The sequence below is a fragment of the Hydra vulgaris genome, chromosome 05 (assembly GCF_038396675.1).
Source record: "Hydra vulgaris chromosome 05, alternate assembly HydraT2T_AEP".
NCBI lineage: Eukaryota > Metazoa > Cnidaria > Hydrozoa > Anthoathecata > Hydridae > Hydra > Hydra vulgaris.
The window spans coordinates 22,693,241-22,720,000 of NC_088924.1; the positions used below are offsets into that span (position 1 = coordinate 22,693,241).

The window sequence follows — 26,760 nt, forward strand, 5'->3', positions numbered from 1 at the left end:
TAACCACTTATAGTCTACTGGTTCGACTAATTTATTGTTTTCAGCACCTATCATAATATAAAAAATGTTATATTTTTTAATGGGGTTAGGGTTTTTAACTTTTTAAAAATTTTGAAAACAATGAATGAAAAACTCGTTGAATTGTTCTATTTCATTGTGTTGGCTTTATTTGATTGTGTACTCTCGAGTCCTTAACTCAAGGGGGGGGGGGCGTTAATTATTTTTGGAAAACTTTGCCACCCACACTAAGCTTATTAAGACCCCCTCCCGTTTATTAATTTTTACTTGTTTTAACAAAAAAATTATATCTAAAAACTAAAAAAAAATCAGTGAAAATCAGCTTTAAAAATCAAAAAATACATACTAGTTACTGATAAGTAATAAAACTTTCAGTGTAAATTCTGACCCTCCCCTCCCCCGGTTCATTAAATCTTGACTAAACCCCCCATCCACTTTTATTACCCCCCTCTTGTATTAAGAAATTGAGATTACATAGATTAACAGACACATGGAAATACTTATACGGATTATCTTATCTATCTATTTGTCTTAAACTTTTTAATAGATGTTTTAAATCGTTTTGTCTTTGAAATAAATTATCGCACTATTAATGTACCCAAATTTGACTATATGTTGCAAATTATTTGAACTCAGAAAAAATATTTTAATTATCGAATTTCAATTCAAACTTCAGAGTAGGCTGTGTGTGTATTGTTAACAAACAATTTTATACATAATTTGCCTTGGCTATTCCGTTCATAAATTAGACAAAATTGTCTCACTTACTTAACGAAGTGCACCAACGAGAAGGTAAGCCATAGGACTTTGCACTCCATCCGTGAGCTGTCATGTTGCCTAAGGTTAGCCCTCCATTTCTGGATTCTTTCCTTTACTTGATAGGCAGTTCATGTAAAAGTAATAGTAAATTAGCCTAAGGTTAGCCCTCCATTTCTGGGTTCTTTCCTTTACTTGATAGGCAGTTAATGTAAAAGTAATAGTATTTTTGCATAAATAAAATTACCTCGCAACCCTAGCTACAAAGAATAAGATCACCTTTTTCAAAATCAATCAATAAAGGAAATGACCATACTTCATCAGGTTCGTTATCATACTTAACAAGGTATGTAGTTCTTCTACCGTTTACTTGATCAATTTGAACCACTTGCGCACGTTCCCTAGATACTTTAAGAGCATCTTCTTCTCTAACACGATGTTGTATAGAAAAACCTACAAAATCAGATGAATTGTTAATAAATTTTGATAAGGAGTGCTTTTTTTGTTGCTCTATTAGTTTGTTTAGTCTTGCATCCTGAATTTTTTCCATTAATTCTTTTTTTTTGTTTTCAACAGCTGCATCACGTATTGTTCGGGGCTTTAAATTATTACTTATATTATTATTTAAAGATTGTTTGTTTGGTGTTAAATTTGCTTGAATAACAATAAGAAGATTTTGATATAATTCCTCTGAAGACAAGTTTATTCTTTTGCTTCCTTCTACTTTTGTTTTACAAAAATGTTTTTTGTCACATTCAACACATAAGATTATGCGATAAAAATTAAGTTGAGCAAGGAGTACTTTTGATTTCAATGGCTCTTCTATATTAGAAACTGTTTTCTCTGCTTCCTCTAATAATATCCATGCCCTTACATTTAAATTTATCAAATCATTACAAGCTGCAACCTTTTTATGTTGTAGTTTAATTTCTTCTCGATTTTTTTCTTCTTGCTTTGCTAGAAGGTGCATAGTTTTATCTTTTTTAAGAGCTTCTTTTCTTTCATCATATTTGCTTTTCATTAATGTTACTTTAGTTCTTGAATATTCAAGCAATTGTTTTCTTTCTTCATCTGATTTACTATTAAGCCATTCTAATGTTTGGTTCTGAGACCACATTGTCAAAGCCTGGATAGTTTGAACATTTGCATTGGGTTTTGTGCGAACCATTAAATCCAAAATGGCAAAGTCGCTTTCTGATGCTTTATTAGTGACAGGGACATTAGAAGCAGCTTCAGAAACAGAATTAGATGGATTCCAATATTTACCACCTGGTAATTGATCAGCACACTGACGTTTCAAAATAACAAGAATTGAGTGGAAAATAATTTCAAGTGATTGAACAGTTAAAGAATCAAACTCATCATTTTGAGTGCATTCAAACAGCTTGGTGTAAACCACATCTTGATGAAGAAGATTGGTATCCTCAAAATTTTTTCCATTAGCAAACAATAAAGAAGATGCATCGATACAAAGAGATGAAAGTCTAACTTTCAAGCGAAGTAGGTAGGGGTTTAAAAATAATATACTATCAAGTGATTCGATAATTCTCCACATTGGACCAGTAAGTAGTTTGTCAATAATACCTAATGCACAGACTTCAGCAATGAATACAAGATTTGTGATATCTTCCTTAATTGCTTTTAATAAATTATTAGGGTTAGGCCAAGCATTAAGAAATTCTGTTATAGAATCCTTATAGTATAGGGCAGCTGCATTGTAATACAAAATATTAAATCGATTTCCAATAAATGGAACAAAATAAGATTTATCGTTACGAGAGGAAAGAAAAGAATTAAACCATGATGCAACACCAGCTTCCTCACTACCCCTTGAATGAAATGCCTTACATGTAGTACGAACTAACCGTACAGCACCACATTCTTTACCACTAAAAGCAAAAACAGTTTCAAAATCATTTTGAAGCAGAATTTTTTCAAAAGAATTTAAAACTTTATCAGTTTCAGAAGCAAAATTAGCAAGCAAATGAAGTTTACAGAAAAAATTACTCATGTCCTTCATATTGTCTTTGACGTTTGAGGAAAGAAAATCCCAGTTACTAATTGCAATAGGCAAAAGTTTTTTCCTTAATGTTTTTAACTGTGAGTTAAAAAGAGGATTAACCGAAGAAAGATCAGACATTATTGATTTTATTGATGTTATTAGTTTAGCAAAATTAATTTCTTTTTCAGTAGCTGAGTTGCTAACAACGTCACAAATGTCATCTACTATATTAGTAAAGTTTTGCAAAACAGTTGCTGCATCTTTGCCAACCACTTCTGACAGACCAAAAGATAAAGTTTTCCCACTAGTTGTAGTAATTTGAAAGTTTTGATAATGCTTATGGTATTTCTGAGTACCATCACCATGCAAACAATTGCCTATATTAGAGTTTTTATTTATCAAATTATTTTCAAGCATTGCTTCCGCAACTTGAAATTGACCTAAAATTGAAGCTTCCTGCATTAACCTACATTTTACAGCGGCTGATGGCAGTCTAGATATGTTCTTTTTGGCTAGTTTGTTTAAAACTACTTTTATGACTTCGTTGACACTATTCATACTCACGTTCATTGAAAGAAGTTTCATTATTGTTTCTCGAATGTCATCACTGTATCTGCCATCTTCATATGTTATTACTTCGTCATCATCCAGCAAAGAAACCAATTTTTGAAGTTCTAGATTCTCCTCTTTTAAAATGTTTGTCTTACTATATAACGAAACAACTTCCTTCTCTAAACTTATAACATCTTTCATATTGTTGTCATTAATATAGTTGGTTTTATTTTGCAAAATAACTTTTAAATTACTCACTTTTTTTTGCAGCTTTATTTTTTCGTTTTTTAATTCAGAAATGTTTATGTCTGAGTTTTCAAGAATTGAATTAATATCTGTTATTTTATTTTTTAATTGCAATATTATTTTTTTTTCTTCATTTTTTAACGAATTTATTTTATTCTTTTTTATTTCCAGCTGAGTATCACGATATTTTATTTTTTTATTCAAATTTCTAACATTAAATGATTCTTTTTTTGACTTTAATAGCTCTAATTTGTTTTCGATATTATTAAGCTTTTCTTCTTTTTCACAATAACACTTTTTAATAAAGTTTAATTCAGCTTCTATTAGAGAGTTTTTTGAAATAAGTATTTTTAGATTGTTTGACATATCTTCAAAATCTTTTAGATGTGTAAAATAATCCATTTGTAAATCCATCATAGATTCCATTTTCCTTTTTAAAATTTTATTTTCTTTTTTAAGCATTTTGTTTTCGCTTATCAGTATTGTTTCTTTAAGAATTTCGGATGCATTCACTGTATTATCAGAAAAATTTGCCACAGGTGGAAAAAAGGCTTTACCTAATAACAATGCTAATTTTTTATTTTTTCGTTGTTTCTTTAATTTTCTGATGGTGTCAACTAATCTATCTTTTTGGCTAAAGCTTTCTTGCAGCAGAACAGTTCAACTTTAAAATCCACACAATATCTACAATATATTGCATCATAAGATGTATCTTTTAAAGCCATATACCAGTCATAAATACTTTCATTTATCATTTTATCTAAATAAATAAAGATTTTCCAGTCATCAATTCGAAAAAATATATAAACATATAAATATATTATTTTAAGTCTTTTACTTATTTTATATATATATATATATATATATATATATATATATATATATATATATATATATATATATATATATATATATATATATATATATATATATATATATATATATATATATGTGTGTGTGTACATATATATATATATATATATATATATATATATATATATATATATATATATATATATATATATATATATATTATATATATATAAACTTAAAAACTAAGTAAATTGTATAAAAAGAAAATTGTAAGTTACAAATAAGACTTACTGATAAACTGCTGTGATTCAATTACCAAATGGTTAGCAAAAACCACATTAACAGCACAAAACAAACTCACTTTAGAATACCTTTAGTAAAAATTTATAATAAAATCTCAGCTATATAAAATATTGAATTCAACGTGTGCAAAAATCTTTAGTCTAGTAAAAGAAGAAACGGCAAATTTACCAAAAATATCTAAAGACGGGGGAAATTATAATAATCTTTACTTAGAAAACAAAAAACCCACCCTATAAGACTACAAAAAAAAAAAAAAAAAACTTATTCACTTAATAAATAAATAGTTGCAGAATTTGTTTTTACGTGGGGACGAAAGAATTATTTTAACTTACTTGTATTTTAACAAAACTGAAAGATTTAAAACTAAATAACTTTATCAATTCTAAACCAAAACGTCGTCCCCAAACAAATTATTGTAGTACAACCTTTTCTAAAAAAAATAACATCTACATGTACGTATATACTATTTATTTTCATGGATGGGTTTTTATTCTTCAACACCTACATAAAATCATTTCTGGCGTTTTTTGGACGAAGTTTTTCAAAAATATATTAACGATTTTTTTCCGCGATAAAATGTCACGTGACAAAACTCCCTACTTAAACCAAAGTTTTTAGAATCTGTGTTTGTGGAAATCACTTTTTCTAAAAAATCAAACATCATTTTGGCTGTATTTATTGCCATCCTAATATGGATATTTCGGAATTTATTAAATCATATTTAATTCCATATTTTGAAAAGCTATCTGTGGAAAAAAGCAAAACAACTTTTTTAATTGGCGATTTTAATGTCGATTTTTTATTAGCAAACTCAAATAATTCAGTCTCTGAATTTTTAGACACCATTGCTTTAAATTTAGCTGATGGTACCAATCTTTTATATATTAACAATCCGCTTACGGCTCTTTGTAAAAAAGTTAATCAAGATCTTCATTGCTTATGTAACTGGTTAAATAGTAATCGTATTTCATTGAATGTCAACAAAACTGAATACATTATTTTTCATTCCCCTCAAAAAACTATTGATAATATTAAAATTAACGGCAAACTTTTTCCATCAAAATATATAAAATACCTTGGAGTATATCTTGATGAAATCTTGGTATAATTTGATTCTTAAAACTTACACGAGCTAACAGTATGCTTTCTCTAATTCGTTACTATGTTCCTATTCAAACTCTTCGAATGATTTATTCTTTATTCTCTTCTCACCTTCGCTATTGTTGTATTGTTTGGGGTCAAAAAAGTAACTTTTTACTTAATGGCATCGCTAGTTTACAACGCGCATCTATTAGAATGCCGTTTTCATCAATGAGATCTGATATCCAAAAAAAAATTTTTGAACTAAAAATCCTTAAACTCCATGATATTGTAAAGTTTTACAACTGTCTTTTTGTGTTTGACTTTCTCCAAAATAAACTACCAAACTCTTTATTATATTTTTTTTATTAAACAAATGAAATTCACAATCATCACACCAGGAATACAGAAAATAGTAAGCTATACTCTTCTTTTTTCAACACAATTAAATATGGTAAGTTTTCCATAAAACACCAATGTATTTCCCAATGGAACCAGTGTATTCCTGCATTAATAAAAAAAGTCTGAAAAAAATATCCCCTTGTTACGGATTATTTACTGCTCAACAGAATTCAATTAAAAAATATATTGTTGGAGTGTATTTCTTTATAAATTCTCTCTGTACTGAAATTGTCTTTGGTATATAATTTCTTTAACAAACGAGTGGTTTGATTTTTATTTATCTGTATTATATTTATTTATTATTGTTATTATTACAACATTTTATGTTATTATTATATCTAACTATTGTCTATGATATGTACATACAATTTATATTGTAATATAATTATTCTTAGTATTATTGATACTTTATTATTGTTGTTATTATTTTGTATTATTACTATAACTATTATTTGTTTAACAATTTTTCTTTTTTTTTCTCTCTTATTTTTATTTTTTATGTTTTTTAGGTGTCACTCCATTGACTAGTTTGTAACTATGAGTGACACCTAACCAAATTCTATTAATTTACGATGAGCATTTGTAAATTTTTATTGATATGGTTGAAAAAAAAACGATCGCGTTACATGTTTTAATTACTAAAGCAATTTAACTTTAAATAATTTTTAAATGTTAATTTTATCATAAGGTTTAAAGATAGTCCAGACTCAGGAGTTCGAGAAAAAAGACTCCTGGGGTATAAAAACCTGTTAGAGATCTCATATGTGAACGTCATGGTAAAAAAAATATGTAAGCATAGTATATGTCTACATACATTTTATAATAGTGCTTTTTTATGTAAAAACTTTCGTATGTGTTCATTTTATGTTGTATCATTTTGTATGTTTTGTGTTCATTTTATAAAGTTAATAACTGTATTAAGATTTAGAATAGAAGTAATTTTGTTGATAAGAAATAAAACAGTAACAATAGCAGAACAAAAGTTGCTCGTAATAAACAAAAGTCAATTAAACAATGAAGATAAAACTATTTAGTACAATACACAACATTAATTATTATGAAGTGTCAAACTTTAAAATTCAGTTTTCTCAAAAGTTTACGTAGCAGACATTATCTTTGTGCTTATAACTATTAATAAGTAAGCAAAGTAACATTTTAATTTTTTATATCCTATCATCTATATATTTAAAAATGACTAAAATAAAACTATAAAATAAAACTAAATTTTAAAAAATTTAACGAAAAATATATAACAGTCACAGACAATTTATTTCATATTTTCGATCACGACAGCAATCCCTTGACCTCCTCCAATACAAGCTGAACCAATCGCATAGCGTTGTTGTTTTCTTTGTAAGGCGTAAATCAAATGAGTTAAAATACGCGCACCAGAGGTCCCAAGTGGATGTCCTAGTGCAATAGCCCCACCATCTGAATTAGTAATTGATCTATCTAGACCAAGTTCTTTCTCAACCGCAAGATATTGTGCAGCAAAAGCTTCATTAACCTTAATCCGAATAAAGTTATTTAACCTTTTAGTTAAAAATTATGCTAACATAATAAAATAAAAGATAGCATTAAATTCATCTACCAATCTTATTATAAAGCTGACATATAAATAATAATATAAATAATATAAATAATAATATATATATAATGACATATATATAATATAGCTGACATATATATAATATTGGTAATAACATGAATTTTCTTGATGAAAAAAATAAAAAAAATTTCTTTTGAAACCATGAAAGTTTTTTGTACCTCAACTAAAGCCATATCGTTAAGTGACAATCCAGCTTTTTTGAGAGCAATTCGAATAGCAGAACATGGTCCAATGCCCATAATACTTGGTTCAACTCCAGATACGCCATAAGAAACTACACGCGCAAGTGGTTTCAAATTATGTTTTTTACATTCATCTTCTGATGCAACTAATAATGATGCAGCGCCATCGCATATTCCCTATATTTAGAAATATTACCTTTAGAATTAAAAAAAATTAGAATAATAACAACAAGACACATTAGTAGCCCCAAGAGACATTAAAGATAAATATACACCATTAGGTACAGAGATTTTAGTATACTTTAGATAGTCTGGAGTACTGATTTCCAATTTATAAAAAAAAGATAAAAAATAGAAATACTAAATGAAACAAAAGTTTCAGTGGTAATGCTTTAATATATGTATATGTGTATATATATATATATATATATATATATATATATATATATATATATATATATATATATATATATATATATATATATATATATATATATATATATATATACATATATATATATATATATACATATATATATATATATATATACATATATATATACGTTCTATTTGAAAAACTCTAGCCAAAGATTGTGATTTCACTAAGTCTTTTTGTAAAAGTAAACTCACCTTCTGCAAAACAACTAAACGAAAAGTATAAACACAACCTATTATACCATATAAAGAATGACGCTAAAAAACGTTTTTTTAAAAATACATGCAAAGCAAAGTTTTGCGAGGAACAAATACGAACAATTGTTGACAACTCTGACGATTTCAAAGCAATAACATCTATCACTGATAAATCCTATAAAAATATGTTCATAAAATCTAGAGGAAAATTAAAGGACAAGTTTGAGAGATTAAATAATAACGGCACTATCAACAACAAGAACAACAAGAACAACAACAACAAAAAGAAAATTAGAGGGGTAACGCTTAATTTAGCTAATTCCGAAATTCCAATACATCACAAAAAATTACTTGATCTCGGACCTAAGTTTGTTCCAACACCAAAATCAATACCATATTTAGATATCATTTCAGTTACTGAATCATGTGCCTTAAAATTGCAATATAGTAAGAAACCAACTGAGGGAGTTAAATTAAGACAAGAAGTTTTATCAATTTTAAAAATGACCAAACCAGTTAAAAATAACCTTAACAATCAACAAAGGAGAGCTCTTTATGAAATCAGAAAAGATATAAATACTCAGCTATATCCCTTTGACAAAAAATCTGGACTAGTTCGAATCGATCGAAATAGTGCTCTAGAAAAAATTAAAGAACACTTAGGAGATAAAAAAAAAGTTAAATTACGACCCAACTATTCAAATTCTTCACAAAGTTCAAATCACTTTCAGAAAGTTAAATAAACTAGGATGTTTTATCAAGAAAGAATATAAAAATACCTACCAGAGTGACGCCATGTCATCACGTTTATATGGAGTAATTAAAGCCCAAAGGCCTGAAAACATTATCCAATGAGGTTATTTGTAAGCACCATTGGTACGCCTATATATAGCATCTCTAAATATTTAGTCAATATGGTACAACCCGCTCTAAACTTAAATGAAACGCGTTTAAAAAATTCTAAACAATTTGCGGATACAGAAAGATTATGAGAAATTGTTAAAAATGAGGTTCAGGTCTCCTTTGATGTTGTTAATTTGTACCCTTCATTCCCGATTAAAGAAATAATCATTATACTAGTTGAAAGATTAAGAAACAACCAGAGCTTTATATCTAAATTAACTTTTGAAGAGATCAGGTTACTTTTAGAACTTTATCTTTCTCATTGCTATTTTTCATATGAAAATGATATTCATGAGCTCCAAAACTCCAGACCAATTGGGTTAGCTCTTATGGTGGTAGTTGCTGAGTGTTTTTTACAATATCATGAAAGTAATGCTTTTTTATTACATCCATTTGAAATCATTTAAAAGATATGTCGATGATATTCATTCAAGGTTCCAGGTAGAAGAAGATGCGCAAAAGTTTTTAGATCTACTTAACAAACAACACAAAAGTATTTAATACACAATGGAATCTGCCGACTTAACCAATACATCATCTACCTTGATGTTTCAGTTACCAACAATAAAACCGGTACATATGTTTTAAAATACATCGCAAAAATGCAATCACAAATGTTCAAATTAAACTGAACTCATGCCATGACCCTAAAATTATCAATGATGTCTTTATTGGTTTTGTCCATAGAGCACTGCGTTTATGCACAATAAATAACATTGATGATAAGTTGTCATTTCTTATTGATTTACAGCGGGTTGCATAAATATAGAGTCACTACTTTGTTTGTGTGAAATTTTTGTTTTTTTCACAATTATCTTTAAAACCAACTAATTAATTCGATTGAAAGCGTATGTGTACAAACAACATTGAAAAACCACGAGTTACATAATGATATCAAAGATTTACCAAGGCTTGATAGGCCTTTAAAGCTAACTTCAAGAGACCAAAATTATCTCTATCGAAAGGTTAGACAAGACCCTAAAATTTCTTACCGCGAACTTGCTGAAGGGTTCACAAATATGCCTGGTAATTTAAGTGTTAGTAGATGGACTGTACAAAGATGCCTAAATAAGAAAGGCTTAGATTGCTATGTCACTGCTCGAAAACCACTTTTGCCTGTCTCAGATCGTCTAAAAAGATTAAAATGGCGTAGAGAAAGACTTCACTGGTCTGTAGAAGACTAGGCCAAAGTCATTTTCAGCAATGGCATTATGGCTCACACTGCAATCTTGGTGAGTGGCTTGATTGGAAAAACATTATGGTTATGCTTTGGCCAGCTCATTCTCCAGATCTCAATCCCATCGAGAACATTTGGGCTTGGATAGACAAGAGATTGGTCAAAGAGAGCATAGCCAGCGTTGCACAATTACAGCAGGCATTAGAAAAGCTTTGGAAAGAATTTCCAAGAAAATTATGCATCCGACTAGTTGAATTTATGCCTAGACATGTTTGTGCATGTGTGAAAGTTTGTGGTACGCATACAAAATACTAAAATGCACCCTGACTATATTTTTGCTCTGTTTTTTTGTTGTTTTTTTAACAGTTGTATATATTTCTCATAATAAAGTATCTTAAATTTTATTTTTAAAAACTTTTTTTTTATTTTGTTTATAAAACCACTGTTAATAAAATTTAAAACAATTTAAATTATTAACTTTTTTGTTTGCTTTAAATTAAAAAAAAACATTAAAAAAATCATATTAAAAATCAACTAACTCTATATTTATGCAACCCACTGTATTTGTAGAAAACGGCTATGAGAGGAAAAGTCTGGAAAAACTAGTTAAGTCTATGAAAAAAAGTGTCAACAACAAAAAAGATCTCACAAAAAATCAACATTTCCTAATGTCTCCAAAAAGATTTGTGTTTTACCCTGGATTCCTGAAATCAGTCCTAACTTATGAAGAGTTTTTAAAAAAGCAGGATACGCACCAAATCTCCAAAAAATCTCTTAAGTCTACTAAGTTCTAAAAATAATCCTACACTACCAGTTAATTCCTATCCCCCATTATATTAACACATAAACATAATTAAGAAAAGTACATGGGATATGCACATGGATTACCAAAACACAAAGATTTGCCATATAATTTCAGGCATGTAGGGTATCATTTTTTAGATATCTTCATTCATTTTTTAATAACTATCTTCATTCATTTTTTTAATAACTATCTTCATTCATTTTTTTAATAACAATCAATCTCAGGCATGTAGGGCACCATTTTTTTAATATCTTCATTCTTTTCTTTTGAAAGTAAGTGGCTTATTTTGGTCTGAATTGACAGTTTTGGTGCAGTTATGGGATAGGCTATGGATTTCTTTTTTCTTAAGGATTGGGCACCTACACAAACTGAGGTGATGCCGCATGCGTGTTTTGTTTTAAATGAAACACTAAAAGGATAATTGGAATAGTATTTTATTTGCTTTACTTGAGTAAAGGGCACTTTGGTAAAGTTGTAGCTTTTAGCTCCAGCTTGAATATTTGAAAAATCAACATCTTTTGTCTGCAGGATATTGAAAGGTTTCTATTGCCTAACAGACTTTAGTATTCTGATCAGACCTAGTGGACTGTATGCCTCAGTTTTTTTAATTTTTGGTCGATGCTGCTATGAACTGCATCAACCTCTTGAACACAGCCATGTTAACTTGCAGAAAACTTTTGAGAGATAGATTCAACATCAGAATGAGCATTTAAAAAATGCTTTATTGCTGTGCTCATAATACTGTTTCTATTTTGCGGAAGGCAAGAATCTGACCATAAAATGAGGTTCTTAATTGGTGGATGGGTGATAAGTACATTTTCTAAAATTCGTAACATTGCAGATGCCAAATCATTTCCGGTTCTGATTGGCTTTCAGACCAGATACAACAATAACATCTTTATCTAAAGAAAGATGTGCTGTCATGTTATAAACAGACAGCTTCCTGAGATATCCTAAGAAGTTGGATATCTCAGCCTTTGGAACTGTTAAAACATTTTGTAAAAACAGAGAACAGGATGTCCTGACTGTCTGTCTTTATTGCGCTCTTCGTGTGCATCTTCTTTTTGTTCAATATGACTTAGATGCTGAGCCTGTTCACAATCACTTAAAATACCTTCAGCACTTTTGATTTCAAAATTTCACACTTATCACACCAATCTTTTTTTCTTTGCTGGAAAGAAATATTGAACTCAGTTAAAAAAGTTTCAGAGTATAAGTGCTTTTTAGCTGGTTGAAATCGTTTTTGCTGACAGAATTCTTGGTAAAGCTCATACAGTCGACTAATAGACATATCAGACTCAAAGTATTCTCTATTTGTATTAGCACAGTAATAGTGCCAGTCTATAACTGGTCTATAAAATAATACTATGTATGTGTTACCTAATGCCATCTCTGATCGCGTCAAGAATTTTCTTTTTTGTATGTTTAGCTTGTTTTCATGGGGTAGCTGTGTTTGTATCTGTTTGGAAATGTTTATAAAAATATGAAATTCTTTGTTGGCTTATGTGAGGAGTGTTTAAAACGAAAGGTTCGCAAACTCTGATGGGAATTCCTGCAAGGTAAATGAGTATTGCCGCCTCAATGAAATTGCAAGTGTTCATTTAGTTTTTTTCACAGTACGTTTTGTATTTTCACTATAAAAGTGTGCTTTGAGGTCATCATTGAGTCCCCAAAAGTTGTTAAATAGTAACTTTCGTTGCTCTTGCGGAAAATAAATGTGGCATTTAAATTTACAGTTAGTACAGTCTTTCTAATTATTGATCTCCCTCTTTCTTCTTATCACTTTATTCCTGCTTTCATACTCCTGGCCAGCTTATGCCTTTTTTTATTGACATTGCATTTCCAGCTATCTGGGTTTTTTTGTCAAGAGTTGCTCTATTGGCACAACTATTTCTAAATCCTTATGTGGTAGCTCATTATGGAAACTTAAATACACAGTTTATACTTTTTATGTAGAAATAAAAAGTATAAACTGTAGCTACATTTAAAAACAACATAATATTAAAAAAAAATTAAAAAATTAATAACAATTGAAATTTCATAAGAATCGTAATTAGCAGGGTAATATAACTTACTTTTTTACAGTTAGGAAATATTAATATAAAGAATTTACTCTTACTTAAAGACTTGGCACACAATATATAGTTATTTAAAGGAACAATATATATATATATAGTTATACATATAGACTTATAGTTAGTTAACTACTAGTACTGTGTATGAGAGTTAGTCTTGTGTTATTTTAACCCTTTAATGCACAATATTTATATAATAGTTGATAATGCACGATATAATAGTTGACTATTTTATCGTTAAATGAACATAAAATGGAATCCAAATATCTGAATAATAACATTTTTATTTTTATTTTCAAATTATAAAATTATCATCGTAATAGAAATTACTTACAAGTCGGTATTAAGTAATTCAAAGTCAATTGTTTCTTTTGTAACTAAACCAATAAACTTACTTGATGACATTTTGAAAATATCAAAAGTCATGTGACTTTTTACATTTAACAATATTTTTATATTTAACAATATAATTATATAAACAATTTATATATATATAAATATAAATATATATATATATATATATATATATATATATATATATATATATATATATATATATATATATATATATATATATATATATATATATATATATATACACTGGTCTAAGTAGTCTGTTGTTTGGCAGACCTTCTTTTTTCTTTTTTCTTTACAAGACAAACTTAAAAATATATATATAATATACCTCGCCCTAGTAATTTACATTTTTCGGAAAAAAAAATGTAGACGGCTTTAAGGCCAACCTCAACTTGCCACTTATTTTCATTAATATGGTTTATTTGCTAACTAATATAAAAAATACAATCAAATTTATTTCCTTATAGTTTCTTCCATGAGTACACTTTATTGCATTCAATAAATATATTTATATGCATCTTTTAAATAGACTAAAAAGATTTATCACATAGCATATTTATTGCACAGCAAGGTCATTAATTAATTCAAAAGTTAATAACTTTTTTCTATTGTTCTTCTCCTACTTTTTAAATCAAGTTTTTAGGAGTGAATAGTATTACCTTTTTAAAAACTTTTATATATTTTATTATTTAAAATATTTTTAATGCAATTTTACTATTATTTAAAATAAGAAAGTTGAAAGCTTATAGAGTTTAATCGCATTGTAAATTATAGTTATATGTTTAGCGAAGAAGAAGTGCACTAAGCGTATTATAAAACAAGTTAATGTTTTTATTTAAGAATATAAATCCTAAGCGTTTCATATTTTAATCCAATCAAAATATGCATTTTACATTTTAATCCAATTGTAACGTATTCCATATTTCATCCACGTGAATTTAGATTAAGCATTTTGATTGGCTTAAAATACATAAATAATCTGTTTTAAAAGTCGTTTCTAAATGACATTAATAACAATTTTGTAGTTATCATCACAAATTTTATCATTACAAAACAGCAAGACAAAAAGTAATAAAGAATTGTTTTATTTTAATGTTTCTATGATAAACTTGGTGCTAATATAAAATTATTTTAAATTGAGTTCGAGCAGAAATTCGGGGGCCCATCCGGTATACGGGTATCAAAATCGGCCTGGATACGTCGCTGTATAAGTATATATATATATATATATCTATATATATATATATATATATATATATATATATATATATATATATATATATATATATATATATATATATATATACATAATTATATAATTGCTCTGTTCTTTTAAGAACATTGAGCACTCTATTGTGTAGAATACTTTTTATAGTTGTTTAAATATATATATACATACATATATATATATATATATATATATATATATATATATATATATATATATATATATATATATATATATATATATATATATTCCATTGTTATTATCAACTCTGGCCTCAGTCAATTAGCCTATTGATTATATATAATTACTACTTACTAGAAATTTAAATACAAGTACAATAAACAATAAAATGAACTCACTGAAGCATTTCCCGCTGAAACTGTACCATTTTTTTTAAATACAGGTGGAAGTTTTTGAAGTTTTTCTAATGTAACATCAGGCCTTGGATGTTCATCTGTATCAATAGTTACAACTTTATTCTTTATCTTAACTTCTACTTGTGCTATTTCGTTCGCAAAATACCCATTTTTATGAGCTATATTTATATTTAAAAAAAGTCATTGATTACTAATTTTTCTTATATAAATAAAATACAAAAAAAGATCAACCTGTCAAAAGGTTTTTAAAACAGAAAGATAAAAAAATATGCTAATTAATCTTAACCATTTGCCCATCTCTGTTGAGATGCAAGAGCGAATTCATCACAATCCTGTCTGGTGATGTTAAACTTTTCAGCCAAGTTTTCTGCTGTTATACCCATAGGTAAGTTACAATATGAATCAGTCAGGCCTGACCACAAAGTATCTTCCATCTAAATGATCGAGAAAAAATCAATTTGTAAATAAATAAAAAATTTTAATATATTTAATATTTTTAATTTGTTTGTTATTTAGATATTTTCATCTTCTTTTATATTCCTAAAATTTAATTTTATAAGTGAATATTTTCCTAAGTTGTGTTTTTTTAGTTATATTTGATAATTAGGTAATAATTCAAAACTATAATTACATGGTGAGGATCTTAAAATGCATAAAAATTTTACATAAACATAAAATATCAATGTCAAAATCCTCATATGAGAGTACCAATATTAGGTCAGTATAAGGTAGTACCTGATTTTTTAACATTTGTTAAAAAAGAAAACTCTTTCAAAGTTTGTTTAAAAAAGAAAACTCTCTCTATCACACCTCATTGCAGCAGTAAGTCTTATCTACTGATGCCACAACTCTTGCAATATTTAAAGTAACATGTATTTGTACAGACTTATATTTTTAGAGGGGCATTTAACAATTGAAATACTCCCTTTTATGAAACTATAAAAATCAGTTTTTTTTAAGGAATAATAATACTCACACACACACACACACACACACACACACACACACACACACACACACACACACACACACACACACACACACACACACATGAACAACAAAATGTCACAGTTACTTTCGATTTTCAACCAACTTTACTTATAGAAGAAACCATAAAAATATTTGCATAAACTAATAAATTAAGGTTTTAAATAACCAGCTTAGTTTTTCAGTTTAGTTTGAAAACAGTCTAAAAAATCTTTTTTTAAAGCTTGTTTGTTTAAATCTTAATAGGTCATCTTTATGCAAGAGATTCAAAATTGACAAGTACTCCCTGAGATGAATTAAATCAATGCCCTTCATTCAATGATTCAAATATCTGTTTAACAAGTTGACTTACAGGTGTATTAGCTTCATCAAGTATTTCTTGCAAATTCAATCATAACTTCCGAATACAAGAGATTAGCATCTCTTTTTGAAAAGAGCGTAAATGTTTTAGAATAATTGCTTGTTAATTTAAATTATTTAAATTAACAAGCAATTATTCTAAAACATTTGTTTACAAATTCAGTTTAAAATTTTAAAAATGTTACTTTATTTGTCACAAGGGTCCATCCATAAAGTACATACACAGGTATGGGGGGAGGGAGGAATTCCCAAAAGGGTATGAATGCGTACAAGGAGGAGAGGGGCTGTTAAAGACAGTGAGTATGTACGCGGTTTGACTATTTCTCCTAAACTTGATTTTATTTTTTATTTTTTTTTAAACATTGAATTTCACGTGTGTAACAAATCAGTATTGTATTTTTTTTTCTGACTTCAGCCAATTTTTTTTTTTTAATTTCTTTATAAATAATGAAGAGACAAAAAAAATCGAACGACAATCGTTCCAAATAATATTCTTAATTTTTCACAGTGTAATTTGATTGGTAGTGAGATGAGAAGCAAAAAGACGTCATATAAAAGCAAACTTTTTTTGAATTCTTTTTTAAAGTACTGTACGCAAAACTGGTTTTTATCATTTCTCTTAAAATATTAAAATATGTTGTAACATTTTAAAATTTAAATAAGTACATTAAGTAACCTTTTAAGTTTTAATTAAGTACAGGGAAATGTCAAATAAGCTAAATGTTTTTTTGTTTTGTTTTTAATGCCTTGAAACATTTATGGGTCGGGGAGAGAGGGGGGCTTTATTTTGAAATGGGGATCCTATTTATTTTTTTACATTTTTAATATTATTATTATTGCAAAATTTATGACAAAATACATTTACAAAACGTTTTAAAAAAATCCTGATTTAAACAACAAAAAAAGACAAACAAAAGAAATAAAATAATTAATAGACTTTAATGAAACTCATTAAGAAAACAAGATAAAATTTAAAGGCAAACATAGATTGAAAAAAATAGTGCAATAATGTAGTCTGTTTAAGGAACTTATAATAATCCCTAATCATTGCAAAACTTTAAATTATGGCTACATCTATAAAAAACCTGCTCAAGCTTGCAAACACCTTAAAGAAATTGAGACCATTAACCTGAATTGTGATGGGCAAGGCTTGATATACATAACAAATTCTCATTAAGAATGCCAGGCAGACATACAACCTACCCCAGATTTACGAGACCCCAAAAAAACACATATTTACAAGTAAGGCCGCTGCACAGAAAATAGTTTGAGTGCAAACCTATGATGCAGTAAGGAAAAAAGTATCATTTGAAGGAAAAAAGTAGCTGCTTTTGTTGTCATATTTGATTGCATCATCAGTGGTTTCTTTCTACCACACATAAAAAGTCTTAGAATTAGTAAACTTCCTTTGTGTTTTTTATGGTTACTGTCAAACTGCAGTAAAGTTTACCCATCAAAACATGGAAAGTTTACCCATCAAAACATGGAAAGGGCTAGAAAGAAATTATAAACTAAGAATTTTACTACTTTTCCATTAATGTTTAAATAAAACTAGCTGAAAAACAAAATGTTAATACTTTCCCTCTAAACTCTACACTGAAATTAAATAAAATATATATATATTAACAACAAAAATACAGCTTTTCAAGTTATTTTTAAAAAAAACACATTTATAATAACTTTTTTAAATAAATTTATTTTTTCTTTAAACCGGTAAAATATTTGAAAAACAACTTTTATTCTATTGAAAAATAAACTATTGATTTATAATTAAATTAATTTTTAAGAAGTTCAATTAGATAAACAACATTATACTTGTCTATTTTCTCCGAGCCCAATACCCCATCTGGCATTTCGCACTGCAAATGGTGCTTGACTCATACTCTCTGCCCCCCCAGCAAGAACTAAGTCAGCATCTCCAAGTATAATTTCCTAAAAAATATAATAATAAATTAATTAATTAATAAAAAATAAAAACAAAGTAGCTAGATACATGAAAATTTTATTTCACACATGTTTCATAAAATGCTTTTAAAAGCAATAAAAAAGTATTACTGTTACAATCAATAACTACATATAAATTCAAGTAACTACCTGAGCTGCATTGACTACAGCCTGGAATCCAGAGCCACATAACCTATTAACTGTAAGAGCTGTAGAGGAAACTGGAGCACCAGCCTTAAAACCTACATGACGTGCCAAGTAAGCAGCATCTGATGAACTCTATCAATTAAAATAAAATTTAAGATAACCCTTTTTAGAACTTGATCATTAGAATTAAGTAAAAAAAATTATAAAACACTTCAATAATATATTTTAAAAGTTATAAACTGATTTTAAATTTTAAAAAAAAAAAATTACATATTTGTCTGTTGACAATTAATTTACTGTGAAACTTGAATCATGGAATTTAGTGTTCAGAGATTTTTATATTTAACATTGAATAAATAACAATGAAATAATTTACATAATTAAAGTTACTACTATTATAACATCATTTTTCTTGCTTCACCAAATTTGCTCATGTATCAAAATCTAGCATAAAAAGCTTATTTACAATCCCTAACTTTCCATTCCTGTAGAAAAACGAATGAGTGGAAACTCACCTTAACTATTACCACTTTATACCAGGACATCACAATTACACACATTTGTATTTTCTACTCAGCAAATAAAAAAAAATAAAAACTTTAAAGGAATTCATCTTTGTATTCACTGTGTTAATCATAAATGGGCAATCTATGGTGATTTTGAAAGTTAGCATTTAAATAAAGATCAACCCAAAACACATAAAAGATTGCGAAGCTTCACATAAAGATTGGCATAAAAGCTAAGACCCTAATCCAGACAGAAATAACATTAGCAATAGTAGAAATAACAATATTATCAAAATGTAATAGCTAATTTTTAGGGTTGGTACCCAAAAACCCAAACCCAAAATTCCAAAAGCAAAAACCCACCAAAAACCTAATTTAATGGTTTTTTGGTTCTCAAATTGTTTTTATTTTTCATTTAAAAATTAATTTCCTTTAACACTCAAGATTTGATGCTTCTAGTGTTTTAATGTTCTAGTGTGATGCTGCTTCTAATGTTGTTAGTTTTTAAAACTTTAAAACAAAGTCATCTAACAAGTTAGTCATCAGCAATTGCGCACCTTGAACTTACATGTCTGTAAATTCTTACAAGCATTTCAGCTTTTTTTCTTACTAAATAATTCCTAATTTTGCTCCAAATAATGTGAAAGGATGAGAAAAATCCTTCAATGGATCCAGTACTAGTGTGTAACTACTGTAAAAATTTTACAAAATTTGCAGGCAATTTGGAAGACTTATATTCCTTTATTTCTATAATTTTCCAATAATTTATTGCTGATGTTGGGCTTTTTACAATATCATTAAATAAATATATATTGGGCATAACATCTTTTAGTTTAAATACAGAGTAGCCAGGCATAATATCCGGATAGACTTTATTTAACCATCCCTCAGTTTCTTCTTCTTGACTTTCTTTCTTTCTTTCTCAGTAAATAAGTAAAGTTATAAGAGTAGCAAACTTAAACAATAATTTTACACCTGTATTTTACACCTGTATTTTACACCTTTATTTTACACCTTTATTTATTTTAATTTGATCACTCACAATTTTTTACAAATTACAAATTCTTGCAATTTGCAAACCCAGTTCATCTTTCTGATTACTTGATAATATGATTACTTTATTAAACTAACTAGCCTTATTTTGATAATATGATTACTTTATTAAACTAACTAGCATTATTTCCCCTCTGAATGATACTTTGTCATGATTAAAAACATATACTCTACTTGAATTTTAAATAAAACTAAAATTTTAAAACGATAACTCTATTTCAAAATAGCTTTATATTAGAAAAAATGCAATCTGGCTATTAACTAAGCTATTGTATAAAACAATATACCGGCAAAAAATGGAAAATAGCTTTTATATAACTATAAACTATGAAACTTTAACAAAAATCCATCCCAAAACACAGTTGCGTTGGGTTTTTGCATTTGGGTTACTTAGGCAAATAATCATCTGTGGTTTACAAGTAGACTTTTTTTCATATATATATATATGTATATGTGTATATATATATATATATATATATATATATATATATATATATATATATATATATATATATATATATATATATATATATATATATAATTTGCCTCTGATAACAATCTATACGAAGATAAATCTATACAATAATGCTGAACTTAAAAGTAGCAGCAGTGCTGTTTCAAGCGCTTTTGGCAAGAAAGAGTTGCAGTATCTTTTTTATAACAAAATGTATGCAAATATCTAACTTATTTAAACTTCAAACTATGTAATGATAAAACATATATCAAATTGTACAGTTTTATTTTCACTTAAAAATTGCATTGCAGCAACATCTCCTTAATCTTTAATCTTCGTCAGACAACGGGCCTGTGTTGCTGAGTCGTTACCTTGCAGAGTTACAAAAGCAAAGTGCCATATACAAAATAAAACACTTTTAAAGTTTTATAGATATTATATACATAACATATGTAAAGATATTATACACTGAAACAAATGAAAGGGAGACAATTTTTGAAAAAGCTTAAAATTTCTAAAAACATCAAAACACTGGTAGAAATTTGTTGCGCATGTTTTACTGCACATTAATTATGTTATTAATGTGCTCAGGTAATTAGCCCTAATAAGCTGCAGATGATTTAAAAAAAATTATGTCTGAAACTTAATAAAGCAAAAAATTAAAAAGCCTGGCCTGCTACTCATAAAGTGCTGCTGAGGAGGAAAAAAAAAAAGTCACTTAAAACAATAGTTTTAAAAACTTTAAAACTTTATTTTAACAATTATTAGTCTTTTTTGCTATATATATTTTTTTGCTATATTAGTGACAGATCTAGGGAAATGAGGAGGGGGGGGGGGGGGGGATGGTGGCTATGCATTCTTCCCCCCCGCCCCCCTCACCAGAATTTAAAAGTCCTGAAGTTTCTTAGAAATGGAGGATCTTACTCCCCCCCCCCCCCAAAAAAAAATTCCTGGACCCGCCACTAATAATATATGCCTATGAAAAAATTGTATTAAGGGGAGGATTTGACATACCTACCTTCCGCCCTGGTCCTCTTTTACTTTGTAAATTTAATGATGAATGATTGAAATTTTATCTTTTAAGCCTTGAATTTTGAAAAACGCTGCAAGAAATGTCACACAATAGCCATATATGTTAGAGAAACTTATGTTAAATGTTAATGCAATCAATAAGGTTAATCTCCACATCTAGAACATTAAAAGGAAGATTTTCTTTTTTAAAAAAAAGTGTTTTCATTCAATTAGGACTTTTTCTTTTGAAATAAATAAACGGGGTAAGAGTTCTAATGAGCTCTAAGCATGCAAATAAAGTGCAAATGTTTTTTTTTTGCTCTAAGACCAATATTTAAATAAATTATTTTTCTAACATTTATTCAAGTGAAGAAATAGAGGATAGATAAATAGCTGATTAAGTATAAAAATAGAGGTAGGTGTGGAATAAAGTCCACTTGTATTTTACAGGTCATGACAGCTAGTCAAGATTAAATTTTTAACCAGACTTTTTAAATGCATCTTGAAACAAATGGGCAGAGTTTCAAGAAATAGTTTTATTAAATGAATTAGCTGACAACCTTAACTCTATAGAACAAATTGCTTTGAAATGCTAAGAGGGTGATTAGAATCAACATGTATATAATTTAGTTTATCATTTGGTTTAAGGAACAGTCTAAAAGATTGGTAATTGTGGTTAAGTGTCATGTCAAGGGAGTTCACAACTTTCACGTTACATTGAATAGAGATAGAAAGATTGTTATTTTTAAAAATTTGTATAATATATTTTTTTATTGTATCCATGAGGTGACCACTGGCATTTTTAAAAACCACTAACCCATCATCTTGGTATAAGCCAAAGTCTGTTTTGTTATAATGCTAGGATAGTTGAAAAGAAGAAAAATTCCGACAAGCTCAAATACCTCTACACCGTCAAAAGCACCTGTTGCAATATCAAAAAAACTACTGCTCTTATTAATCCAAGGTTGCTCATTATTAAACAACAATAATTTCCGGGCTTGTTTGATTATTAGTTTATCTTTGTTTTTAATATTTCTCAGCAAATTTAATTGCAACATTTTAAAGATTTTCATTTATAAAAGGATAAAAATCATTCTTAAAAAATAAAAATTAATTAAAATGTTTGTTTTTAATGTTATAACCAATCTAAAATGTTTTGCGTGCTTTTCCATTGATTGAGACAGAATATTTTTCAGCTCAGCAATAACGCTAGATAAAATAAATTTATTGATTCTTCCGATTCCATTTTTTGCTGGATTTAAAAGGCAAACAGTAGGTTTGTTTAAAAAATTGTCTTTATGATCTTTTAAAGTGATAAAGCTGTTGATGGTGTAATAATTTTGATTCTGCTAAAAACCTCATGACTTTTTAACATAACTTTCTCCTCCATATTTCAAAGGCTATTTATTTGTAACTCTGATTTTTCATAGGATGTAGTAATTGAGTTGGTAAGCAGTTTATTGTATTGTGTGTGTGTATATATATATATATATATATATATATATATATATATATATATATATATATATATATATATATATATATATATACACACATATATATATATATACACACATATATAAATATACATATATAAATATACATATATAAATATAAATATATAAATATACATATATATATATATATATATATATATATATATATATATATATATATATATATATATATATATCAGGGACGTGGTGGCCCAATACAAGGGTATGAGGACTTGTACTGGGCCCTGATTGTGGCTCAGGAAACTGGGCCCCAAAAAAGAAACTGGGCCCTTAATCCTCAAAGAGAAAAAATTTATCTTAGTTCTATAAGATTCTATCAGGGCATTTTTTACAACATTTTATTTAACTTGCTTTCACATTGGTTTGTTTGTTTGTTTGTTTGGTGTCCGCGCAAAACAAACACTAGGTCAGCGGTAAAAATAAAAGAAATACTCTAAACTTTAGTTTAACATAAATAAAGGAAATCATTAAGAAAAGTAATTAAAACAAATTAAAAAAAAAAAAACTTTGTTTTGCGTAAATAAATAAAATCGCTGATGAATAATAATAACAAAAAACGTTGTTGACTTGAAATTGATAGATTTTATACTGTAAAAAAGTAAGTAATGCTTTAATACTTATTTATAAATAGTAATTAAAAATAATAATTAAAGTTTTTAGAGTAAATAAGTAAAAAAAAAATATCTTATAAACGTAGAAATATAAAGAAGAAAGCTAACTAAAAAAAAGAAAGCTGGAAACTGAAGTTGATCGATTAGCTTGTCTTGCTCGAGAAAGAGAACGAAAATTTCAAGCTAGAGCAAATGAATCAGCTGAACAACGAGTATCTCTGCTAAAAAACGAGGAGAACAATATGTTAAGGCAAGAGCGGCTGAAACAGAAAAAGGTAAAGGCAGACGTATTGCTAAACGAAAAGAATACCGAAACCAAGCATTGTGGTGACGAACGATTGAACGATGTCTCCTCTTTATCTGATGAAATTAACCATCCCATCAACAGAAAAGAAAAAATTGTTATTGAAAAGTTCAAACAATGAATATATAAAATGCATGAATTCATTTGCTATGCATTGATAAATATGGTTAATATATGTTTGATAAATAAATTTTGTGTTTAATGATTTTTTGTTATTACTTCTTTCACTACCACTCAATATGATCCAGTCCACTCCCTATCGGTCCAAGGAATTTATAAATGGTACTACTATTTATAAATTCCATGGACCGATAGTAGTTATAACTAAAACGAAAGAAACCAACACCCTGGTTTCTATCATAGGACATATTTGTAACTCATTTATGTTTCAGGTGAAATGAAGGAAAAAAAAAAGAAAGAGGCAACATGGAAATACAAACTTGGTGCTGAAAAAAAAGCTTAAAAACGGCAACATGAATTGAAAGCAGATGTTAATGATCCAAAACAATTAAAATTAACGGCAGGTCTCGCGTCAGTGCAAGTGCCACAAATACAGAGAAAAGCTGGGACATCATCTACAGCAACAGAGAATCTAGAATTAACTTCAACATCCATTGTGAATATCACAAGTAAGCCTTTTATTGAAACAGAGCCAATAACAGAGATTAGTGACCAATCATCTGTATAAGAAACAGACAACAATCAAGATGCCATAATTGCAGCAGATAAATAAGCAAAACTACAATACTCAGAAACATTCAGAAATCGAAACATTACTGAAACTAAGAGAGTGACTGTAGAAATGGGTATTTATGAAGTGCCTGTAACTGCAGCGGCAGATCTAACTCTAGCAGAAAAGATTATTCAGCAACAAGACAACGTTGTAAATGTCATTGAAAATGATCCAGCTAAGTTTCGAGAGCTGAAAAATGCAAAGATGATTGATAAAAAGCAATTTATTGTATTAGGGCCAACAAAACATTCAAGATTATCTAAGTATTATACTGAATTAGTTAAAGGTTATGACATTGAAGTCGTGCAGAAAAGGTTATGGCTAACCTACTTTCTATCACTAGACAATATTTTTTGCATTGTTTGTTTATGCTTTGGATCAAGAGAGGACACAAATTCTTTACGTGATGGGTTTGATAATTGTTCAAACTTAAGTCACATCATAACAAAGCATTGCACCCAAAAAAATCATTGAAATGCTGCTGAAGCTATGATTGCATTATCAGACTCCACAATTGATAAAATATTAAATATTGAAACCATGAGACATCTGAACAAAAAACATAAAGAAGCAGAGAAACTACATCAATACCTAATACAAGTTATTGATGCTATTCGATATTTGATCGCAGAGAGTATTTCTTTACATGGTAATGAGGAAGCCAACTTTTACAATGACTCTGAAAAAAGTGAAGCCTTTCAATGTGGTGCGGGTAAATTTCTAAATTTGTTAAATTTAATGAGTCAGTATGATGAGGTATGAATAAAAAACTTTTAAATATTTGCAGCACTCGAAAACAATCTGCTGGAAGGGGTGCTAGAACTACATTTCTTTCTAATTATACACAAACAAGCTAATTCATACTATGACACAGATGGTCAAGAAGGATATTTCAATAGAGGTAAATAATTCAGTATTCTTTTCACTATCAGCTGGTGGCACCACTGTGAGCAAACTTCTATTGTATGGCAATAAATATTTATCGTGGATCTCATGGAATAAATCTGGTTATGAAAGCTTGAGCGAAATCTTCTGTTGTTTCTGTTAACCTTTTTGAAACAGAAAACAAGCCTGGGTATGTGCACAAATTAAAGACTTTTCTATACGGAAACTCAAGGAAACAAAATAATATATTTGAGAAGTGCTAATCTCCTCTTGAGGATGTGAATCAGTCTCTTGAACTGGCTGCTACCTGCAGTGTTTGTTTCAGTGCCTTACAAAATGCTATAGGCCAACTACAGACACTATACCCTGCAGTAATCGATTGCCTTGAACAATTTTCAAATGACATGGAATTTCAAATGAATATTCGAAGTGAAGCACAAGGTCTTTTATCCCGATTTCAGTCATATGAAACAATTGTGACTTTATGTCCCTTTAAAGAAATTTTTACTATCTTGGGTCCCCTAAATAAAATTTGATTTGTAAATAAAACTTGATTTTTCCATTGCTATCTCTGTCGATGTATCACTGGAAAAGCTTCAAATACTAAGGGACAGTGCTGGCCAAAATGCTATTTTATCTGCTGTTAAAATTGCTTAGCTTAGTAAACTTAGCTAACTAAAGCTTAGCTTGAACAGCAAATATTTGTTGAGAAAAGTACTCGCAGAAAGAA

At 28.2% G+C, this 26,760-nt stretch overlaps 1 protein-coding gene across 1 annotated transcript in view; it reads right to left on the reverse strand.

Annotated features, from left to right (window-relative positions):
• Positions 1–7,387: 7,387 nt before the first annotated feature.
• Positions 7,388–26,760, reverse strand: part of LOC136080697 (3-ketoacyl-CoA thiolase, mitochondrial-like) — a 23,582-nt gene continuing 4,209 nt past the window's right edge. Inside the window, exons 2-7 of the mRNA XM_065797675.1 lie at positions 18,960–19,088; positions 18,681–18,797; positions 15,805–15,952; positions 15,501–15,676; positions 7,940–8,140; positions 7,388–7,679 (exon numbers count right to left, since the gene is read on the reverse strand). Coding sequence (XP_065653747.1) covers positions 7,440–7,679; positions 7,940–8,140; positions 15,501–15,676; positions 15,805–15,952; positions 18,681–18,797; positions 18,960–19,088 — 1,011 coding nt within the window. The 3' untranslated portion in view covers positions 7,388–7,439. The remainder of the gene's footprint in view (positions 7,680–7,939; positions 8,141–15,500; positions 15,677–15,804; positions 15,953–18,680; positions 18,798–18,959; positions 19,089–26,760) is intronic.